The sequence below is a fragment of the Propithecus coquereli genome, unplaced genomic scaffold (genome assembly GCF_000956105.1).
Source record: "Propithecus coquereli isolate 6110/MARCELLA unplaced genomic scaffold, Pcoq_1.0 Scaffold444, whole genome shotgun sequence".
Lineage (NCBI taxonomy): Eukaryota > Metazoa > Chordata > Mammalia > Primates > Indriidae > Propithecus > Propithecus coquereli.
This window is the reverse complement of record NW_012150219.1, coordinates 399,585-419,369: the sequence shown is the minus strand read 5'-3', so window position 1 is coordinate 419,369 and position 19,785 is coordinate 399,585. Positions and strand designations below refer to the sequence as shown.

Here is a 19,785-nt window from a genome sequence, read left to right as displayed (position 1 = left end):
GCACAAAATGGTTGAAAGTCTCTCCCTCATCATGTTTACCATGAAGACCGATAGCGAAGATATTAAATAAGAACGTGTATAGTGTTATGAGGTGATAAGTGCTATGGAAAGCAGTGAAGCAAGGTGAGGGGGTGGGTGCTGCTGGGAAGAGTTCGTGGTGTTGAGTAGGGTAGGCAGGGTGGGCTTCACTGAGGAGGTGACGTTAGAGCAAAGACCCGGAGGAGGGGAGGGAATGAATTGTGTGGATTCATGGTGACGGGTGCTCTAGGCAGAGGGGACAGCCAGTGCAAAGGCCCTGTGGCAGGAGCCTGTCTCGTGTGTTCCTGGAACATCAAGGGTGCCGGTATGGGTGGAGATGAAGGAGAGGGGAGTTGGGAAAGGCGGAGGCGAGTCATGGGGGGCCTTAAAGGCCGTGGAAAGGTAAGTGGTTTTATTCTGACAGTGGCTGCCTCTGTTTAAAGGAGAGTTTAAAGAGGGGAGCAACATGCAACGGCTTTGCTTTTGTATGGGGCATGCCCCATGCCTGGCCCGGTGCTGGGGGTCCTAGAGCCCCATCAGGAACTATAAAGCAGATGTTTGTGGATGTCCCCGTTCCTGTGGTGGGTAGGGGACACCCATCAGATGCCCGGAGAGGATCCCCCTACGGCATTCAAGGCACGTCTCATCCACAGGGAAGCCCCTGCCTCCCCGTCCCTCGCACCACCACCCCTGCCCTTGTTTCAGAACCTGAGAGCAGACACAGGTTTCCTGTCCCCAAATCTTCTCAGAAGCTGGGCTGGGGAGGCAGCGAGGGGGTGTGTGTGGAGGGCAGCTTGTCTCTTTGGCAACGGGCCCCACGCGAAGCCGGGGAGATGAGTTGGCTGTCAAGGCTCGAGCCAGAGTGACCCGTGCACGGACAGGTGGACAAACCAGCACGGACAGTGACAATCTCCTTTTAATCACTTTGCTGAAAAAAAAATTCTGGAATAATTTTTATTGCAGGATCGTTACATACAGTGAAGTACACAGGTTTACGTACACAGTTCCATTAGTGTTTACCTGTGTGTCACTACCAGGTGAAGATCTAGAACATTCTCTGCCCCAGGGGTCCCCTTGTGCCCCTTACTGGTGAGTACCCAGCCGAGTGGCGACTTTGCTAACCTGCGTCATCAAAGATGCGTCTTGCTGCGTTTGATCTTCGTAGCCGTGGGATCCTACAGGTTGTGCCCTTTCGTATCTGGCCTCTTTCTCTCGGGCGATGTTTTCGAGAGGCGTCCAGTTTGCCGCCTGTGTCAGCCGCTTTCTTTTGATGGCCGAGTCGTGTCCCATTGTGTGAATACACTGCAACTGGTTCATCCATTCTCCTGTGGATGGACAGTTGTGATTTTAAAATTTGAGTTTTTATCGTGTTCCATTCCCTGCGCTAATAAGCACATTATGTTCCGTGTAATGTTTCCTTCACTCCGCAAAAGAACCCTAAGGGGCAGAGGCTCTTGTTTATCCTGTATTACCGATGTAAAAATGGGACATCCCCTCCTTTCTTCTCTTAACAAGTATTTGTTGAGCATCTTTTATCTGGCCTGCCCTACTCTAAGTGCTGTCGGTACAGAGCTGTCCAGTTTATTGCTGTACCTGTGAGCCGGCAGGCGTGGAGAGAAGGACACTCGGATTATGACATTCTGATTGTGATGCCTGCCTTACAGGGAATTGAAACAGGGTGTTGTGGCAGACGGTGACTGGGTGGGGCATGGGGGAGGCCACTTCAGCCAGGGTGGTCAGGGTGGGCTCCCTGAGGAGGTAATATTTGAGCTGTTCTGTACTGTGATGATGGGGGGACAGCATGTGCAAAGGCCCGGGGGTGTCCTCGGGAAGGCAGACTAGCCAGTGTGGCTGGAGTGGAGTGAGGCACATAGTTTCAGAGAAATGTCAGGAAAGTACAGTGTGGTTTGTATGTTGGAGGGGGATTCTTTTATCACGATGCAGTGACAGATAAAAATACTATCAGTGATGGTAATATGAGTGCTGGCATTTCACTCCGGCATGACGCTGAGGCTGAGGCTCGTTATCTGTTTCATCTTCTGAAGTAGGTGGAAACTGAGGTTCAGAGGCCCGTGTACCCTCCCCTGCTGGTAGGTGGGGCCTTGAACTGCTTGTCTGTCACCAGAACCCCCACTCTCTGGCTCTCAGCTGTCACCTCTTTGGGGCCCTTATTTCGGGAGGCATCTCTGTGCCCCTCTGGTGCCCTCCTCTCCCCTCCCTTCTGGGGGTCCCTGGCCCATGGTCGAGTCCCCTGGGGAAGGAGCCGTTGAAAGACTCCCTTGTAGAATACCTGGTGACCAGTCACAGTCTGTGCTGGGCTGTTATTACTGGTCTGGCTGAAGGGCAGGGGGTGGGGGTCATTAGAATGTGTGGACCTGACCCCCAGCCCCAGAGCTGGGGAGCCTCTTGCCTGACCCCTCTTCCCCGTTTTGCAGAAGAGGGAACAGAGGACGGAGCTTGGGAACAGCTTCTCCAGGGTCACACAGTGGATCTGTGACAGGGCTACATTTGGTAGGTCAGGTCCTGAGCAGTGGGCACTGAATTGTTCCCATTGTGCAGATAGGGAAACTGAGGCTCAGAGAGGAGGAATCAGTTGCCCCAATTCATCCAGCTCTAGTGTGCGGCATTTCTTGTAATCCTCATGGTAATCCTTGAAGTTTACACTGTTATTTTACAGAACCTATTTTACAGGTGAGAAAACTGCCCCCAAGAGAAAGGGATCTCCCTCCCTTCCTGTGTTCCTTCCATCCATCCCTCTGTTCACTCACCAACAGTGTATTGAATATCAGGCACCTTGGCGCTAAGTGCGGGGGCTGTAACTGAATAAAAGAACGTGAATGAAAGAGGATTAAAACTGGGACTAATTGGGACCTCTGGGAGGTCCCGGTCTGGTGGGGAAGTCTGCTGTTAATTGAATAATCGCATAAATCAAGGTTAAGATACAGCCATGGTGGTGCTAAGTACGGAGCGACTGGAGCCCACACGTGGGCCTTACTGAGCCCTGACGGACCTTGTATCTCACTGAGGAGGGCAAGGAAGGCGTGCAAAGGCCCAGGGGCAGGAGTAAGTTCCGTGTGTTTGAGGGACAACTCAGGAGCCTGCAGGCAGTGCTGACTGCGGCACAGTCTGGAGGGGCTGAGGTCCAGTCCTGCAGGGCCCTTCTGATGGTGGTGTTCGAGTGGCAGGGTGTGGCTGATGGCTGGGCAGGGTGGTAGTTGACCATATTTGCATTTTGTGACTATCCCTGGTGTCGTCACTCCAGCCAGGGACGCCTAAATGATCAAGACCTCCCAACTCCTGATCCTCCCGCTAGGCCACACTACTAATTAAATTCCCTGACTTTTGAACCCAAAAGGCAGTATGGTCCCATGGGCAAGGGTCTTGATCTGGAGCCTGCGGGCCTGTGCTCAGTCCTGGCTCTGCCTTCCCTCCCTGCACGACCTTGAACAAATAACTCTGTTACCTGGTCTGCGAAATGGGGGCATAGCAGTCACTTCCTCCGGTTTCCCTGGCATGGGCATGCGGACGGCTCTTAATACGTGTTGCAGCTGGTCCTTGTGTCCATACTCCACTGGAAACCCAGGCATCATGTAGTTCCGACAGCTTAGTGTCCTGAGGTTTCCCTCATCTGATCTTACTAAAGGCCTTCTTGCTTTCTAAACTCAGGACCTGAATAGGTCTGGATAGTAAAGGATAGTTAATTATTGTGATAATTGCTGTTATTAGATCACCTGTCCTCAATGATTATTTGTTAATAAAGACCATTGGGAGCAGGGAAAGCAGGCATTTCACAGCTTACTAAATATATACCAAATAATGCATGAAATGTACAGCTATACGTTACAATAATATCTATTTTGTAATAATAATAATAACAGTGGAGTGTTAGGAGTGTGTTTGGCTGCAATGAATGGAGATGCGATGGAGATTTAGTTTTCTCAATAAATCTAGCAGTTGTGTTCGCTTCCCATGGCTGCTGTAATAAATTGCCGCATGCTTGGTGGCTTAGAACAGTGCAAATTTATTATCTTACAGTTCTGGAGGTTGGAAGTCTGAAACGGGTCTCGAGGGGCTGACGTCAAGGTGTCGGCCTGGCCGTGTTCCCTCCCGAGGCTCGAGGGGAGAATTTGTTTCCTGGCCTTTCCAGCTTCTAGGCCCTGCATTCCTTGGCTTGTGGCCCCTTCTGTCTTCCAGCCCGCAGCGCGGCAGCTTCCAGCCTTTTTCTGACGCAGACCCTTGGTCTCCTGCCTCCCTTTTTTACTTCGAAGGATCCTTGCGCTTACCCTCAGCCCCTCTGGATAATCGCCCCCATTTCAAGAGCATTGCCGTAATCCCTTCCGCAGAGTCCCTTCTGCTGAGTAAGGTAACGTGCAGGTTCTGAGGATGAGGATGTGGGTGTCTTTTGGGGGGTCATCCTTCAGCCCACCACAGTGGTCAAGGGCTGTGGGACCCTCTCTGAAAGCGCCTGACATCTGCAGGCTCCGGGTTCCTTCTGTCTTGCCATTGTCCTGCAGGGTCTCCCTCCCTTCTCCTTGCCCCGGAAGGTCTGGCACTGTGCTGGACCCCGGGGACAAAGGGACCGTCCCTCATGGAGCTTAGGGGAGACCACTTTAATGACGTGCACCCATCATGAGTGGGGATGGGTGAAGCTGAGATTACAAGCCTGGGTTGCAGGGGATGTGGCAGAAGGTCAGTGTCTGGACTCTGATGGCCCAGAGGTCAGATCCCAGCTCTGTCCACTTAGCTGTGTGCTCTGAGGCTGCCGCTTTCGCCACTGAGAACCTTGGTCTCCTCTTCTGTAAAACCGAGGTGAGGTTTTCTGGGAGGAGGAGGTGTGTGGGAAGCATTGGGGACATAACTGATACTCCCTAAATTTAAGACCCCAAGCTACAGCTGAGTGACAAAAGCCTGGGCTCCTGAGACTGGCCCTGCTGTTGGCAGGCTCTCACACGCCTGAATTCCCTCCCTGGGGCCCGAGCAGGCGCTGGGAAGAATAAACTGGAGGCAACCTCTGTGTCTGCACCTCCCTCCCCAGGCCCGTTCCCTGAATGCCGCTATTTTTACATTCTCTCACTTTTGTGCATTGTTTCCTGACCCTCCAAATACAATCTTTCATAAGCTAAGGAGGGGACTGCTCACCCGCCAGGCCCAGGAACAATTGTTTGGGGAGATGGAAAAAAAAAAGTTGGATTGAGGAAAAAACAAAATCTCTTGAAAGTCATTGTCTTCAGATGTCAAGTGTCAGCCCCGTGGAGAGGAGCCCACATTCCACCCATTGTCCTCCTGCAGACGGGCACAGGGACCCCAGGACGTCCCACCGCCCCGCCCTGCATCCTGGCCTCTCCCCCACTCCCCCAGTGACTTGGTTCTCTTTGTCCGGGACATTCCGACGACGGGAAATACCACCCAAAGTGGGGCCTGTTCCCAGCCACCGCTGTCTCCATCACTTTGGGCTTTTCCTCCCAGCCGCCTGCCTGTGCCGGCCCCAGCCGGGCGCGGGCTGGTGCCGGTGGGCAGGGCCGAGGTGCGTACAGGGCCCGCTGGTGCTCCTCATCCCAACCCGTCAAATTCTCACAATACCCCCGCAACACAGAGGTACCTTTTTTTTTCCTTTTTTTGGTGTAACAGCTTAATGGGATATAATTCACATCTGACCATACCATTTAGTCGTTTCGAGTGTACGATGTAATGGTTTTCAGTGTATGCACAGAGTTTTGCTACTGTCACCACCATTTAATTTAAGGACATTGTTATCACCTCAAGAAGAAACTCCGTGGCCATGAGCAGTCAGGTGCCATTTTTATATCCCCATTTCATAGACACAGAGAGGCTGCCCAGGGTCACACAGCCAGCATGTGGCTGAGCCAGAATTTGAACCCAAAGTACTTGGCTCTAGAGTCCACGTTCTTAACTTTGCTGTAATGCAGTGGTTCTCAGCCAGGGGGGATGTTTCCCCCCAGGGAGCACTGGGCAATGTCTGGAGACGTTTTCGGTTGTGACAGCTGCTGAAGAGGAGGGTTGCTCCTGGCATCCAGTGGGTGGAAGGCAGGGGAGCTGCTGAACATCCTACAAGACACAGGGCAGCCCTCACAGCAAAGAAATATCTGCTCAAACGTCAAGGTGCCAAGGCTGAAAATCCCCACTATGATCCCACTCTGTTGAACCCATTCTTCATGGGGGGCAAAAAAAAAAAAAAGCCAAGTAGTGGGGAGAGGCTGGGGTTTGAAGAGGGAGGATTTCAGACCCTGTTATGGGTGTAGGTGACAACAACGAAGGGAGCTACATTCTGTGGAGGAGATTCAGCATGAAAAAGATCTGTGCTCCATTAGTGATGTCTGCCATGGGCGAGGGTGAGGAGGAATTGGCAGGCTCCGTGTTTGCCATGCCTTTGTCTGGGACGGGGTCTCACACTCAGGTGCCGGCAGGGCCAGGCAGAAGGTGAGTGCAGCAGTGGGTTGGGGCTGGAAAATGGAGGAGCACTCGCCCTGGGTAAAGGTGGCAGCTGCCACTCTGCTGTAGCCACCCGCAGCCCTGTGGGCACTTGAGACCCACGTGTCAGTTTTTACGAAAGAAGCTGGGAATTGGGATTTTAATGGGAAATCTGATATTCAAACGGAGGCCCAAATTTTCTCAAAGCCCTCTGAAGGCCAGACTGAACATGCCTGTGGGTCATCAGCGCGAGACCTATGAGATGGCTCCGTAGCGCGGAGGAGGCATTGCGTGAATTTTTGGTGAAGGAATGGCCTGTTGTTAGTGAATTTAGGAGGATTGCAGGCCGGGCCCCGCCCCTTTGGTGGGGGTGGGGAAGACTGTTGGCTTCCCCTCTGTGGGCCCCTGTCCCCCCACCATTGCATCAGGCCTCTTCATAACAGGTTGTTGCAACTTGTTTTTCGCTTCAGCTTCCTCTGTGGTGGGGGCTGGGGTAGGACTGGGTGAGAACTGGGTACCTTTTATCAGGACCTAGAAGCTGGGTGGGGGGTGGGGGTAGTCTACTTCAGATGACTGATTGATTAATCTACTTAAACACATACTTATCAAGGGTCTGCTATTGCTGGGTCCAATCCTGGGCTCTAGGACACAGCCATGACCTAGACAGACAAACATCATTGCTCCCCTGGCGGTGACATTTGGGGGAACTAGAAGGACAGTGGACTGATAAATGAACATTGGTAATGTCCATGGTGACAGGTGCTGTGAAGAAAACAGCAGGAACAGGGACAGACATTGTAGATAGAGATGCCCTGGAAGGAGTGAATGTACCTCAGGGCCTTTGCACCCGTTACTCTTTCTGTCTGGATGCCGTTTTAGACACCCACCAAGCTGTTTCATCACTTTGGTCCTGTGTCTGCTCACATGCCGTCTTCTCAGAGAGGCTTTCCCTGAGCATCTCTTTGAAATCGGTCCCCCATCCTGTCCCTCCCTGTTTCCTCACCCTGCTTTATTTTCCTTTGTAACACTCACTCCTACTGGCCATTTTATTTAAAAATCAATTTGTAGTCTGTCTCTGCCACTGCTTCGTGAAGGCAGGAATTTGGTGTGATTCGTCCATTCACTGATGTGCAGTTGGCTCCTAGCGTAGCACTTGGCACACAGTAGGTGTGCGATAAGCATTTGTTGAATAAATGGACGAACACAGGGATGGATAAAGCCTTCTGTGGCAGGGTCTTGGCTGCGCGCGCATCTCCCGCTCCCGGTCGGTGCCTGGCGCACACGAGGCCTTGGGTAACACTTGTGGGAACGGCCAGTGCGTGGAGAGGGCTTTCTTCCCCGGCCTGCGGGCCCAGGCAGCTTCCAGTCTCCTTCCGGCGTCCAGCCCGCCTCTCTGGCCCGGCCTGTGCCACTTCTTCCGGGAAGTCTTTGTAGCTCCAGAGCGTTCACCTGCATCATCTCGCTTAAACCTCAGCGGCCACCCCGTCTTTAGGAAGAGGAAATTGACTCAGAGAAATGCGGCGACTCGCTGAGGTCACGTGGCTGGCAGCAGGGAAGACGGGGCAGGGCGGAGGGCTGTGCGACCGATGGCGGGCGGATGTGGGGCTCACGACCGTTGGTCAGGCCTTTCCCTCGCGTCTCACCTCGGCAGACTTGGAAGCAGGCAGTCTAGAACAGAGCTGTTTTCAGGATGGAAAAAAGCAAATAGCAATTTAAGTCAAAATAATGTGGGAAAATGTGAGTGTGCTTGGTGCATAGAAGAAGCCCTCAGATGTGGTTGATCCAATGTGAGAGATTTTCTTAGGAAACCAAGTGGGTTCTATCTGTCTCCACCAGGGCTTGGACACCCTGAAGACACTATAAACTCGAGACGGGAATCGCTAACGCTCTTTGAGCACTTACTGGGTGCCAGGCACCATTCAGAGTGCTTCTTATTACGCGTGCTAACTGCTGTCATCCTCATTGTAATCCTGTGTACTCATTTATCCCCATTTTACAGAAGAGGAAACTGAGGCAAAGGGAGGATCCGTAAATAAAGCTGTTCCGGGTCATACAACGTGTAAGCGGCAGAGCTGGGGTTTGAGCCGCTGTGTAAATGCTTTGCCTGCGGTGTTTCGTTTTAGCCTCACCATAGCCCGTGAGGTCAGTAATTTTAGGATCCCCATCTGAGCTGCAGCTGAGGCACAGAGACGTCACTTCACTTGTGAAGGTCACAGAGCAGTAGGTGGCAGAGGCAGTTTCGAACCTCTGCACCTTAGCCGCGCTCCTGTACTGCTTGAGAGAGATGGTACCTTCTAGCCTTTGGGAAGGGAGAGTTCTACAGCAGGGGAGACCTCCAGGAGAGTGGGGTCCTGGGAGGGGAAGGTGCGGCCGGCATCCCAGGGGAGCGTTTGCGGGTTTCCCGCAGACGTGGCCTTGGTGTGCAGCTGCCCCTGTGTCTGCCCAGGGCCTGCTGTGGTTCCTCAGCCGCCTCCTCTGGCCTCAAGCCCTGCACCCTTAGGGATTTTTCCCATCAGCTCAGACGTATTTTGGTGTTTTAGCGACCAGCGAGGCCATCCTGGAGCGTGTGAGTAGAACGTCTGTGAGTGCCCGGCCTGCGTGGCCTCGGCGCCGCCCAGCCTCGCCCGTCCCTTGGAGCAGACACGGCTGCTCGCGGTGTGTTACTCCCTATGCTTGGGGAGCCCTAGACCTTCTTTCTTTTGGGGGCTCCACTTCCACACCCCGGCTGTTCCAGGGCACACTAGCCAGACTTTCCACTGCCAGCACCTGTGTTCCTCTGCCTGATGGCTTTGTCCGGCCGGCAGAGCTGCTTTGTGACTTACAGGGGAGATGGGGAGTGCCAGGCGTTAACGCCCACCCCACGGCCCTCAAAGCAGCGGCAGGGTTGGCGGGTAGGTTCCCCAGCTCCCTCGCTCCCTGGGGGGCGGCTCTGAGGTGCGAATTCTGCGCTGGCTCTGTGGGGGGTCTCGTATGTTGGAATCTCGTATCCTTTATGGGCTGCCTTCCCTTCCCTGCCCCACTTCCCTTCTCCCCTGCCCACATTTCCTGGGACCACCTCCCAGATAAACTTCTTGCAGTCGGATTCTGGCCTTGGGTCTGCTGCCTCCGGGAACCAGCCCCAGGCCCCTGTCGTGGTAGACCCACTGGGATGTGGCCACGGTCCGCGCGCCCTGCGTTCTGTGCATACGGAGCTGCGAGCGGAGCTGGCTGATATTCGTGCTTTGTAGACATCTAAATCAAGATTTATTATTAATAATTTTGACAGCGCAGTTTTCTTTTTGTATTTGGAGGCAATGCACATATTTTTTTAAGGCCTTTAATGCTTTTGTAGGTCCAAGGAGTGGTGCTTCCTATGCCCAGGCAAGGGGCCTACTCTTAGCTGGTTCGGGGCAGCGTGGAATTGAAAGTGCCTGCCCCTTCGGTGGTCATTTATCGAGGGCTTGTTGGCATCTCCTGTGAGCCTGGCTGGATCCTGATGGGTGGGGGGCTCCCACCGTGGGGTGGAAGGAAACTTGGAGGCGACGCCCTGTTTACGAGCAATGTTGAGTTTAATCCTCACACCAGCACTTTGCAAGGTGGCTCCATTGCACAGATGCTACAGATGAGGCAAGTGAGGGGCACAGGCCAGGCTGTCTGACTCCAGAGCACACTGTGGTCATTCTTGCCCCTAAAAAAAAGGGGAACTCCCAGCACACCTCATGGCATTGTTCGGAAGGAAAAACAAGCGGATCGTCAGTCACCTGCTGAACCTGTTGTCACCGAGCATCTGCGTGTGCCAGGCGCTGTTCTAGGCCTGGGAGGAGGCAGGGTGGTGCTGTGCAGATAAGCCACTGCCCTCCTGGGGCTGGCATCGCAGAGGACAGATGGACAGCAAGCGAAGGAACAGCTCTGTGCAAGGAGACTGCAGTGCTGGAGGGGCAGGGGGAAGGATAAGATAGTGTGGTGGGGAAGGCCTCTCAGAAGTGACATTCGATTCTAGGTGGGAATGAAATGAGGGAGGGGCCCTGCAGATACCTGGAGGGAGAGTCTTCCAGGCGAAGGGAACAGCATGCACAAAGGCCCCGAGGTGGATGGTGCCTGGTGTGTTCATGGAACAGGATGGAGTCTCCATCATAGGCTATTTCTTGTGCTTACAGGAAGACATTAGCCCGGTAGAGGTACGATACAATGTAACGATACAATGTAATATATTTGCGCTGTTTACTATATAACAACGTGAATTATATATACATATGTATATTTCACAATGCGCTGTGCCAGGTAAAGGATTAAGTTCGGAGTTGTAAAAGGAACGTCATCTTCTCTCACTCCTCACCCCTCCCGGCATCTGCCTGTGACCGAATGTGCAACCTTCTCTGGAGATGGTTTTGCAGATCTGAAATTCGGGCCTTTTGGGAAAGTCCATGTTGGTTCTGAGCCAACGACTCTCTGCCTCTGGCCCCTGGCACAGGCCTGATGGGGGTGGGTGCGTGGTGAGAACAGAGTAGGGAGGCTTTTAATCTCGGCCTGGGGTGGTGGGGACTCTGGGTGGGGACCCCAGGCTGTGGAGGCACCAGGCCAGTCACGGGGGGCCATCCGGCTGCCAGAGTCAACACAGGGGAGGAGGGTGGTCAGTGCAGGGGCTCCGCTGCAGAAGGAAAACCTCATCTCCTATTCGCCTGGTCCTTGTTCTGGTGCCCGCCGGCGGGCGCTGCCTTCTCTGTGCAGGGACACACACTAGAGGAGGCGGCGGAATGAGCCCCTCGTTGCTGAGGTGTAGTGATGATTGGGGTGGGCAGGAGAGAGCCGGGTACATTTAATACCTCATCCCCTCCAAAAAAAATACAAAACATACATTTATGTTTAAAAAGTGACTTTTGATTGAAAAGTAGCATGTGCATTGTAGCAATGATGGAAAAAGGAAAAGAAATGAAGAAATAAGAAAATTGAAATCTGTTATAATTCCACTCTGTCAGTTAGGATCAGGTTCAGTAGCTTGTGATAAAACCCAAATAACAATGCTTTAAATGAGATGGAAGTTTATTTCTTTCTTAGGTAGTCGTAGCCAACCCAGGGCAGATATGTTGGCTCCACTGCCATTAGAGACATAAGCTACTGTTGTCTTCCTCAACACATGGCTTCTACCTCATGGTTCAAGACAGCTGCTTGAGCTCCAGGCATCGCATTTGTGATCCAATTAGTAGGAAGGAGGAATAGCAGAAAGAGAATCGCTGCTCATTTCTCCACCCACCCCAAGGATACTTCCTTATATACAAGATCTTGTATATAATATATCCACTTATACCCTACTAGCCTGAACCTAGTCACATGGCCAGTCACTCATCTGGCTGCAAGGGCAGCTGGGAAATACAATCTTTATTCTCAAATCTGGAGTTCTATTTCTAAAGGAAAAGGAGAGAACAGATATTGGGGGACAGCTAGTAATCTTGGCCACATGCCTACATAGTTCAGGGTATTTCCTTCTATACTTCTTTTTCTGTGCTTATGTAGAGATAATTTATTTAAGCAAAAATGAGATTATACGTTAGGTATTCTTCTATGACTTGATTTTTTTCTTAGTTAAGGGTACATCAGCAGCCTTCCTCCACGCTATCAAATGGACCTGTGCAAACCATTTTTAGTGTGATAGTCCTTTGTCAAAATGGTAATTTATTTAAGAAAACCCCTCGTGATGGAATTATAAACGCTGAAGTTAAATTTTCATGCCATGTGAGAGATTTATTTTTTTCTGTAGGATAAGTGCCTGGAACTTGAATTGATGGAGCATAGGACTTGGGCATTTGAAGGGGTCATTGGCACTTAGGGGCTCCCCAAATTCTGGGCTATGTGGGGCTGCTCAGGGCTATTTTATTATTGTTACTTGGATTCCAAGGCCCTTGCCATTCCACGATGCTTTGCTTTGGACCCCTGGCCATTCAGACCACACTGGGGTTGGGGTCCTCAGGTCACCCCCTTTTCTTTGTCCTTTCAATGGTCTGGGGATGCCCCACTCCCCACCCCCCTTTCACTCCCAGCCCGTCCCCTGGCCTCTCAGGTTTCTCCATATGTCTGGTGAGGTCAGCCCAGCCAAGGCTGGGGGTGGGTGGGGGTGTCCTTGGGGGCAGCTTGGGGCTCCCCCCACCTCCCCCCGGATCAGGTTGCCAGTGTCAGTCTCAGGGAGTGACTTCAAGGCCTCTTTCTGTGCTTTTTATCTCTAGGGAGCCATTTATCCTCCCAAGGCTGTGGCCACAGGTTCCAGACAGATGGCAGCTCCCTGCAGACACTCCTAAGGGCAGCTGCTGCCTGTTTTGAAGGCTGATGCGGGTTCGTTGTCCACAGTGCCTCACTGCTGATGTGGGCTGGGGACTCTTTTCCAGGACGGACTGCCTGGGTTCAAGGCTCAGCTCCAGCACTTACTGCCTGGCGTGGCTTTAGGTAAACTCTTCACCGTGCTGGGGCTCAGTTCCCGCCTCTGTAGAGTGGGCACAGTGATGACGGTTTGGGAATTAAAACACTCAGAGCAGCACCTGCACAGCATGAGCCCCAAAGGTGGTAGGTATGATAATAATAATGAATAAAAATGTGTTATTATTCTAGTAGCTTCTCCCAGCTCTGTACCAGCTTATTCCGGGAGCCTGTTCTGGGCTCCCTGCCTCGCTCTCACTCTTCCTCCACAGACTCTCGTGAGCACCTGTTATGTGCCAGGCGCTTTTCCAGGCGCTGAGTAGACAGCCACGAATGAAACTGTCTTCTGTCCCGAGGGAGCTGATGCTTTAGTGGGAGAGACGGTGCGGAACCGCCAGACCTGCGCGTCCTTAACTGATAAGAGCACAGCCATAGTGCTGACTTCTGCGAGGGCACCAGCGTTCAGGCGGCTGTGAGGGCGGAGAGATCCTCCTTTATGTGGGTTCAAGGGGAGGCCGTGTGAAGAGGGGTCTGCCCCTGCCGGTTGAATGTCCTGCGGGAGAAGAGTAAGGGCAAAGGCCTGGGGGTGGGGCGGGGACAGGTTTGGTGCGCTCAAGAAACAAAGGAGACCAGCGCAGCTGGAGCTGAGCGAGTGCTGGGGGAAGAGCCCATCAGACGGGGTCTTTTGGCCGTGGACGGGGTTGGATTTTTCCTAGGTTTTAACAAGAGTCTCTTCTAAGGCGACGGTTTCTCAACCTTGGCACTGTTGACGTTTGGGCCGGATACGTCTTTGTGGGACTGTCTTGTGCATTGGAGAATGTTTAGCAGCATCCTTGGCCTCTGCGCACAAGATGCTCTTCTCAGTTTTGACAACGAAAAATGCCTCCAGACATTGCCAAAAGTCTTCTAGGGGGAAAATCACCCTCAGGTTGAGAATTACTGGGCTCAGGCAAGGTGGGGCAGAGGCAAGCCTGGCCTGACATCAGGAGACCTGGTTCTAATCTGTGTTTTGTCACCAACTTGCTGTTTGACCACTGCCTCACACTCTGGGTTCCTTGGTCGAAGAGGAGCCCGCTGGAGATGGCAAACTCAATCCTACTGCCTCTCTCCCTCCCACGTCTGTGGCAGACATCACTAATCAATCATGCCTTCCTGCTCAGCCCAGAGCTCTGGGCATCATGGACACACTTGGGCCAGGAGCCCAGTGAGCAGCCTTTCTGAGGTCCACTCCTCCCAGCAGCAAGCAGGAGTCAGACAGTCCTGGGATCAAGTTCTGCTCTGTCTGGTTTCTGTCTCTCTAACAGATGTCCCAGAGGTTACTCAATCTTTGAAACTCAGTTTTTCTCATCTACAGAATGGGACCAAAATACCTCCCCTGAAAGCCGATGGCGGGGATTGGAATGAACTTATGATGGGACTTTGCAGGTGTCAGCGAATGTTCGTTGCATGAACGGGGGAGAGCACGTGTCTTGTTCTGGGGTGTGGGGCAGTGGGTGCTCTCACCCACTGCTGACTAGAGCGTAGGTTGGAACGATCACGTTGGAGAGGCATTTGGCATTAACTAGTCAACTTGAACATGTCCTTATTTGCACACCTAGAGGAACTTCACACTGGAGCCCCAGAAGACCTAGGTATGCAGGGGGAATTCCTTCTCTTATGCCCCAGAAGACCTTGGTGTACACACACTTGGAGGAACTTGAACACCTGAGCTCCTGGAAAGCTGCGTGTCACCTAGGAGAGTTGCACACTTGTACCCCGTGGACACAGGTGTACGCCTGGAAGAACTAAGGCCTGAGCCCCAGTGGACCTGTTCATTGTGGCATTGTTTGCAGTTAGGACATTGAAACAACTTAAATGTCTGCAGCGTGATAATTGTTACTTTGTGCTATAATTTTAACTACTGAGCAAGGAAATGAACAACTTGAGGTCTGTCTTGGTGTGGGTTCCCCAAGAACCACATCCTGAGACTGATTCAAGGGCAAGTGGTTTTCTTGGGAGGTCACCCCAGAAAGCGCCAATAGGAGAGTGGGGGAGGGAGGCAGGGAAGAGAAGGCGGCCACCAAGAAAGGTGTGTCTTCAAGCAGGTGACCACATGGGCCAACGGAGCTTGATCCCACCAGGATACCTGGGGAAATAGCATTCCTCGCGTGCCTCAGTTTCCTCGTCTGTATTTGCATGCCAGCCCCTGCTGGTCCTCGCGGAGGCTGCTCCCAGGTGGCCTTAACTTCCTCAGCACATCCAGCCTCCCTGCCCGTGAGAGCGAGTCCTCAGGCCGAGAGACGCAGGTGCAGGTGCTGGCCGCTGGGGGTGGTTCTGGGTAAGGGTGGGGTCTGGATGGCAGGTCCTGCCCAGTGTACGTTATCAACACGGATAAATGGGGGAGATGTAATGTCGAGTGAGAAAATCAAGTTGCTGAAAGCACGCCACTTACAGAAATGTTGTGAACAGGCAAAACAGTGTTCTCTGTTGCTTGTAGATGCAGGAGCGTGGCCAGCGGGCAGAGGCATGTGAGGGAATAAGGAGCCCCACATCCAGGGAGGTGGGTTGCTTGCAGGGAGGGAAGGTGCCCAGGTGGCTCACCTCTCTCTGTAGTGATCCTCCCTGCCTTTTCCTACCTTGAGGTTTGATATCTGCATGGTAATGGGATAACCGAACTAATCTTAGTGCGTACTTACGGGGCTTTGCCTATGCATGGCCTGAGTAGCCATGGCTGGGATGAAGATGTACAATGTTTTCAGCACCCTCCAAGAACCCCCCTTAGGCCCCTCACCAGTCTGCACCAGCCCCACACTTGATGAATTTCTTTTTGCAAATGGTTTCAAGCAAATTCGACTTAATGTTAAGATTTGCCAAAGCTGGGTAGTGATGAGTTTGTGGGTGTTTGTTATATTTTTCGCTGTCCTTTTCTGTATCCTTGATGTATGTCATCATCATCCTCCTAGCAAGAAGAGCAGGTTTGGGCAGATGCGGGGACAAGTGGTCCAGGCACAGACAAAGATTCTTAGTCTGGAAGGAGTTTCCCAGGCAGTCCTGGAAATCCTGAGAACGGTCTTGTGTCTAAAGGAGGTTTCCAAGATGAGAGCTGCTTTTGACCTGAGCGTTTCAAAGCTGTCAAGCCTTGGACAAAGAGTCGCCCTGGAGGGTCCCTTTAACCAGCCCTGCCAGCGCAGAGGACATCGGTGCTGCCTGGAAATGCCGGTCGTGCCTTGGGCAGCACGAGGGCCGGGCCCAGAGCCCCTGCCTGCCCATTCTTTCCGGGTCACAAGCTGCCCATGGTGCCTGTCACGGCTGGCTTGTTTGCAGTTCCTCCGTGGGTGGCCCCGAGCCTCCCATTGTTGCATCACAATAGCTGTGGCCCAGCTCGTGTGAAGAAACCAGGACAGGAAGCCCCGATCTAGGCCAGCCGAGCACTCCTGGCTTCCTGCCCTCCCTGGCTGTGCTGGGCGAGGCTGCTTTCATCTCCCTCCAGTCTGGGAAGGCTGGGGACCCAACTTCCCATCATATCCCAGGCCCTGTTAAAACGTCCTCTAGGAACGCCTGTCCCTGTCCCATGCACCCATTGTCCTTCCAAAAGCAAGATCAGCAAACTTCCCAGGGGCCTGAGTCGAAGCTTCTGCCATGTGTCAGACACTGTGCTGGGCACATTCCATACCTTCCTTTGATTTTAGGGCACCTCCTCTGTGCCAGGCACTACTTTTGGCCCTGTACAGCTGTGAACAAGACAGGCAAGGTCCCTCCTTTCGTGGAGCTTCCACTCACTTTATCCTATTAGATTCCGAAAGGCAGGCACAGTATTACTATGATCCCCGTATTTGGGGAGAATAAACTGAGACTCAGAGAGGATAGTACACTTTCCTGAGGTCACAGCAGGAAGGAGAAGATTTACGAGTTTAAACCTGACCTCTGTTGTTGGATCCAGGGGTTAAGGTATCATCCCAGCCCTGCTCCCTTATCTTGGCCTTTCCCTTAGGAGCTGGTGTAGATTGCTTAAGCTCAGTTTTCTCACCTGGCAAATGGGCTTATAATGCAAGATGGGAAGGTAGAAAGTGCATGAAGGCAAGGAGCACCTCTTGGAGGAGGTGACATTTGAGCTAAGGCCTGACAGATGAGAAGGAGCCTGCCCAGGGCAGGATGGGGGAGACCATCCTGCAGGGGCAGCATGTGCAAAAGTCCTGAGGCAGGAGTGTGTTTGGCAGGTAGATGGAATCTAGAATAAGGATGTGGCTGAAGATTATTGAGGTGCCGGGGGGATGGAGCGCTGGGAGGTGAGATCGGAGAGGTTAACAAGGACAAGGCCGTGGGGGCCTTATGGGCTGGGGAAGATTTGGATTTTAAGTGCAGTGGGAAGCTATAGAGAGAGAGCTTAAGGCCATGGATTGACAGGATCTGATGTACATATTTAAAAGCATCCCTCGGCTGTGTGTGGAGAATAGACTTTTGGGAGGGCGAGGGGGACCAGGAGGAGGCGACAGTGATAGTCTAGGCAGGAGGATGGCCGTTTGGACTGGCAGGTGGCCCCAGGTGGGGAGAAGTGGTTGTATGGTTCAGGTGAAGCTGGCGGACCGGAAATGGAGTGTGGGGGAAGAGGAGTGGTCCAGGATGACTGGGGCTTTGTCCGGAGCCCCTGCGAGGCAGAGACTCTGTTAATGAGGCGGGCAGGAGCTCAGGTGCCGCGGGTTTGGAGGAAAGATCGGGACTTAGTTGTTGGGCAGGTGAGGTTTGAGGTGTGCCTCGGACATGCAGGTGGAGAGAAGTCTGGATTTCAGGAGGGGTCCAGGCTGGGGGTATAAACATGGGGGTCGTCACCAAAAAGATGGGATTCAAAGCCCTGAGACGGGCTGGGGTTGCCCTGCACTCTGTGTGGACAGAGACAAAGCTGCCTTCCTCTGTGTCCCCAGCTTCCCTCTCTGGGACCTGCTATGTGGGATGCCATTGTGGAGTCGGGGCTACCTCTCCAGTGACGGGAAAGGATCCGACAGCCGTCCACGGAGGGCCAGCCTCCTCTCTGCCCACCTGCCCCTGCTTCCCCGACCCTAGCACAGCTCGGCTGTCTCCGCCATCTCTAGGCTTTCACTTGGAGATCTCCCCAGACAAGCGTGGCTGGATGAGACACGCTCTTAATTAACCTGCCCCCGGGCCCTGCTCCGGACGCCTCACGCTATAATCAGTCTTGGCAGGGCCGCTGACTGACAGGCCCACGGCTCACCGTGGCCCTGCGGCTGTGACAGGACCGTGGATTCCTTTCCTGGGGGTCTCCACGTGGCGGTTGCCAGGTTAACCTGGGGTTAGGCGCCACGTCCTGGAATTGGGGCAAACCAGGCAGCTGTGGGCGGCTGGCCTCAGTGTCCCTCAGGTGCTGACTGATGTCTCTCCCCTTCCCCACATCCATCCTGTCACCTCAGCCCCCGGCAGCTCCCCTTCCTTCTCTGTCCCACCCACACCACTCCAGGGCAGGCCCCCGTCTCCCGTCGGCCCCCTGCTCCCCTCCACGCTGGTCTCCCCCACTTCCGTGCTCAACCCCTAAAACCAGGTCCTCGTAATAATGGAGGCTCTTTCACCAATGCTTACAAACCGGGAGACTGCTTTAAAAATCCTAATTTCTGGCTTCACTCAAAAAAAAAAAGAAAATCAGACCCTCAGGCGATACTGGGCCCCTCTCCACCTGGCCCCGCTCAGCTGGGTGCGCGCTGGGGGCGCCACAGCCCCGGCACTGTGCCCTTTCCTTGTCCTCTGCCGCGTCTCACAGAGGAGAGAGATGGTTTGTTCCGGGGCCCCGGAGAGAGCGGCGAGAAGGACCGTGGTGCGTTCGTACAGCAGGATCCTGGGCATCTGTCAGAAGGAACGAGGATGCTCCCCACGGAGTGATCTGGAAAGATCTCTGAGCTTTATTACGTGGAAAAAGCAGGTGCAGGGCATCCTGTGTATGTAGCTATTTTTTTGGTGTATAAAAAAGGGAAAACATAGGAATAGACGTGTATGTATGTGTGTACACATTTGCGCGTGTTTGTGTTTGCATAGATTCTCTGGAAGGATACTCGGGAGAATAGTAGCTGTGGTTCCCGTGGGGAGTGGGGGTAAGGAGAGAGACTTTTGGGTTTTTGACATTTTGTATTTTTGACTTTTGAGCCATATTCGTGTGTTATTGTTCAGAAGTTAAATTGTAGAAAAAGAATTTTTAGAGGGGAAATGAACTGCAGTCTGAGAGGCACCCCGGGAGATGAAGCAGGTGCGACTTTATCTTTTTGGGCGGCAGGTTCCTCGGGCGCGGGGGCTCCGAGTCGTTGTCCTGTCTCTTCGGGGCCCAGCGCAGGGCCTGGCGCGGTGGATGCTCGGAAGCATCTGGCGGCTGAGGGGGAGCGAGGGGTGTTCCAGTGTGTTTGACATGTGAGCAGAGCAGGTTTTCCCTCGTTCCCTGCACGTTTCTGGACCGTGGCACCTCCCAGGTCCTAGGTGGCATTTGAACTTGTGGCCCTTCCGTGGGGCTGTCCTCGGACGTGTCAGAGGCTGCACACTCACCTCTCTGCTTCTCTCCTGCAGGCATTCCTGCATCGCATCCGGCAGAACGTGGCGGACTCCGTGGAGAAGGGCCTCACGGAGGACAATGTCAAGGTGTGGACGCTTGGGCCGGCCCCTTTCGGGATCGTCCCTGCTGCTTTGTGCCTTGCTCTTCCCGGGCCACGCTCAGAGGGTGCGCAGGGGGGAGGCGCGTCTCCTGCTGGCTCTGCCCCACCCCAGCTTGCTCCCTGCAACCCCTGGGGGCTCTCCGTGCTGTGAGCAGGCTGCGCGTGGAGGGGGTCAGGAGGAATCTGCCCCGGGCCCGTTCTCCAGCTCCCGTTTCCTCTCCTCACTCAGGGTGGCCACCCTGTCTTCCAGCCTCCTCGTGCCAGGCCCTGGCATGGAGCCAGTGGAAAATCCCTTCCCAAGTGCCCCTGGGAGCCTGGCACCCCCACCACC

General features: G+C 53.6%; 1 protein-coding gene across 1 annotated transcript in view; it reads left to right on the top strand.

Annotated features, from left to right (window-relative positions):
* Positions 1-19,785, top strand: part of PREX1 (phosphatidylinositol-3,4,5-trisphosphate-dependent Rac exchange factor 1) — a 175,117-nt gene that overhangs the window by 51,316 nt on the left and 104,016 nt on the right. The window contains exon 2 of the mRNA XM_012654692.1: positions 19,369-19,440. Coding sequence (XP_012510146.1) covers positions 19,369-19,440 — 72 coding nt within the window. The remainder of the gene's footprint in view (positions 1-19,368; positions 19,441-19,785) is intronic.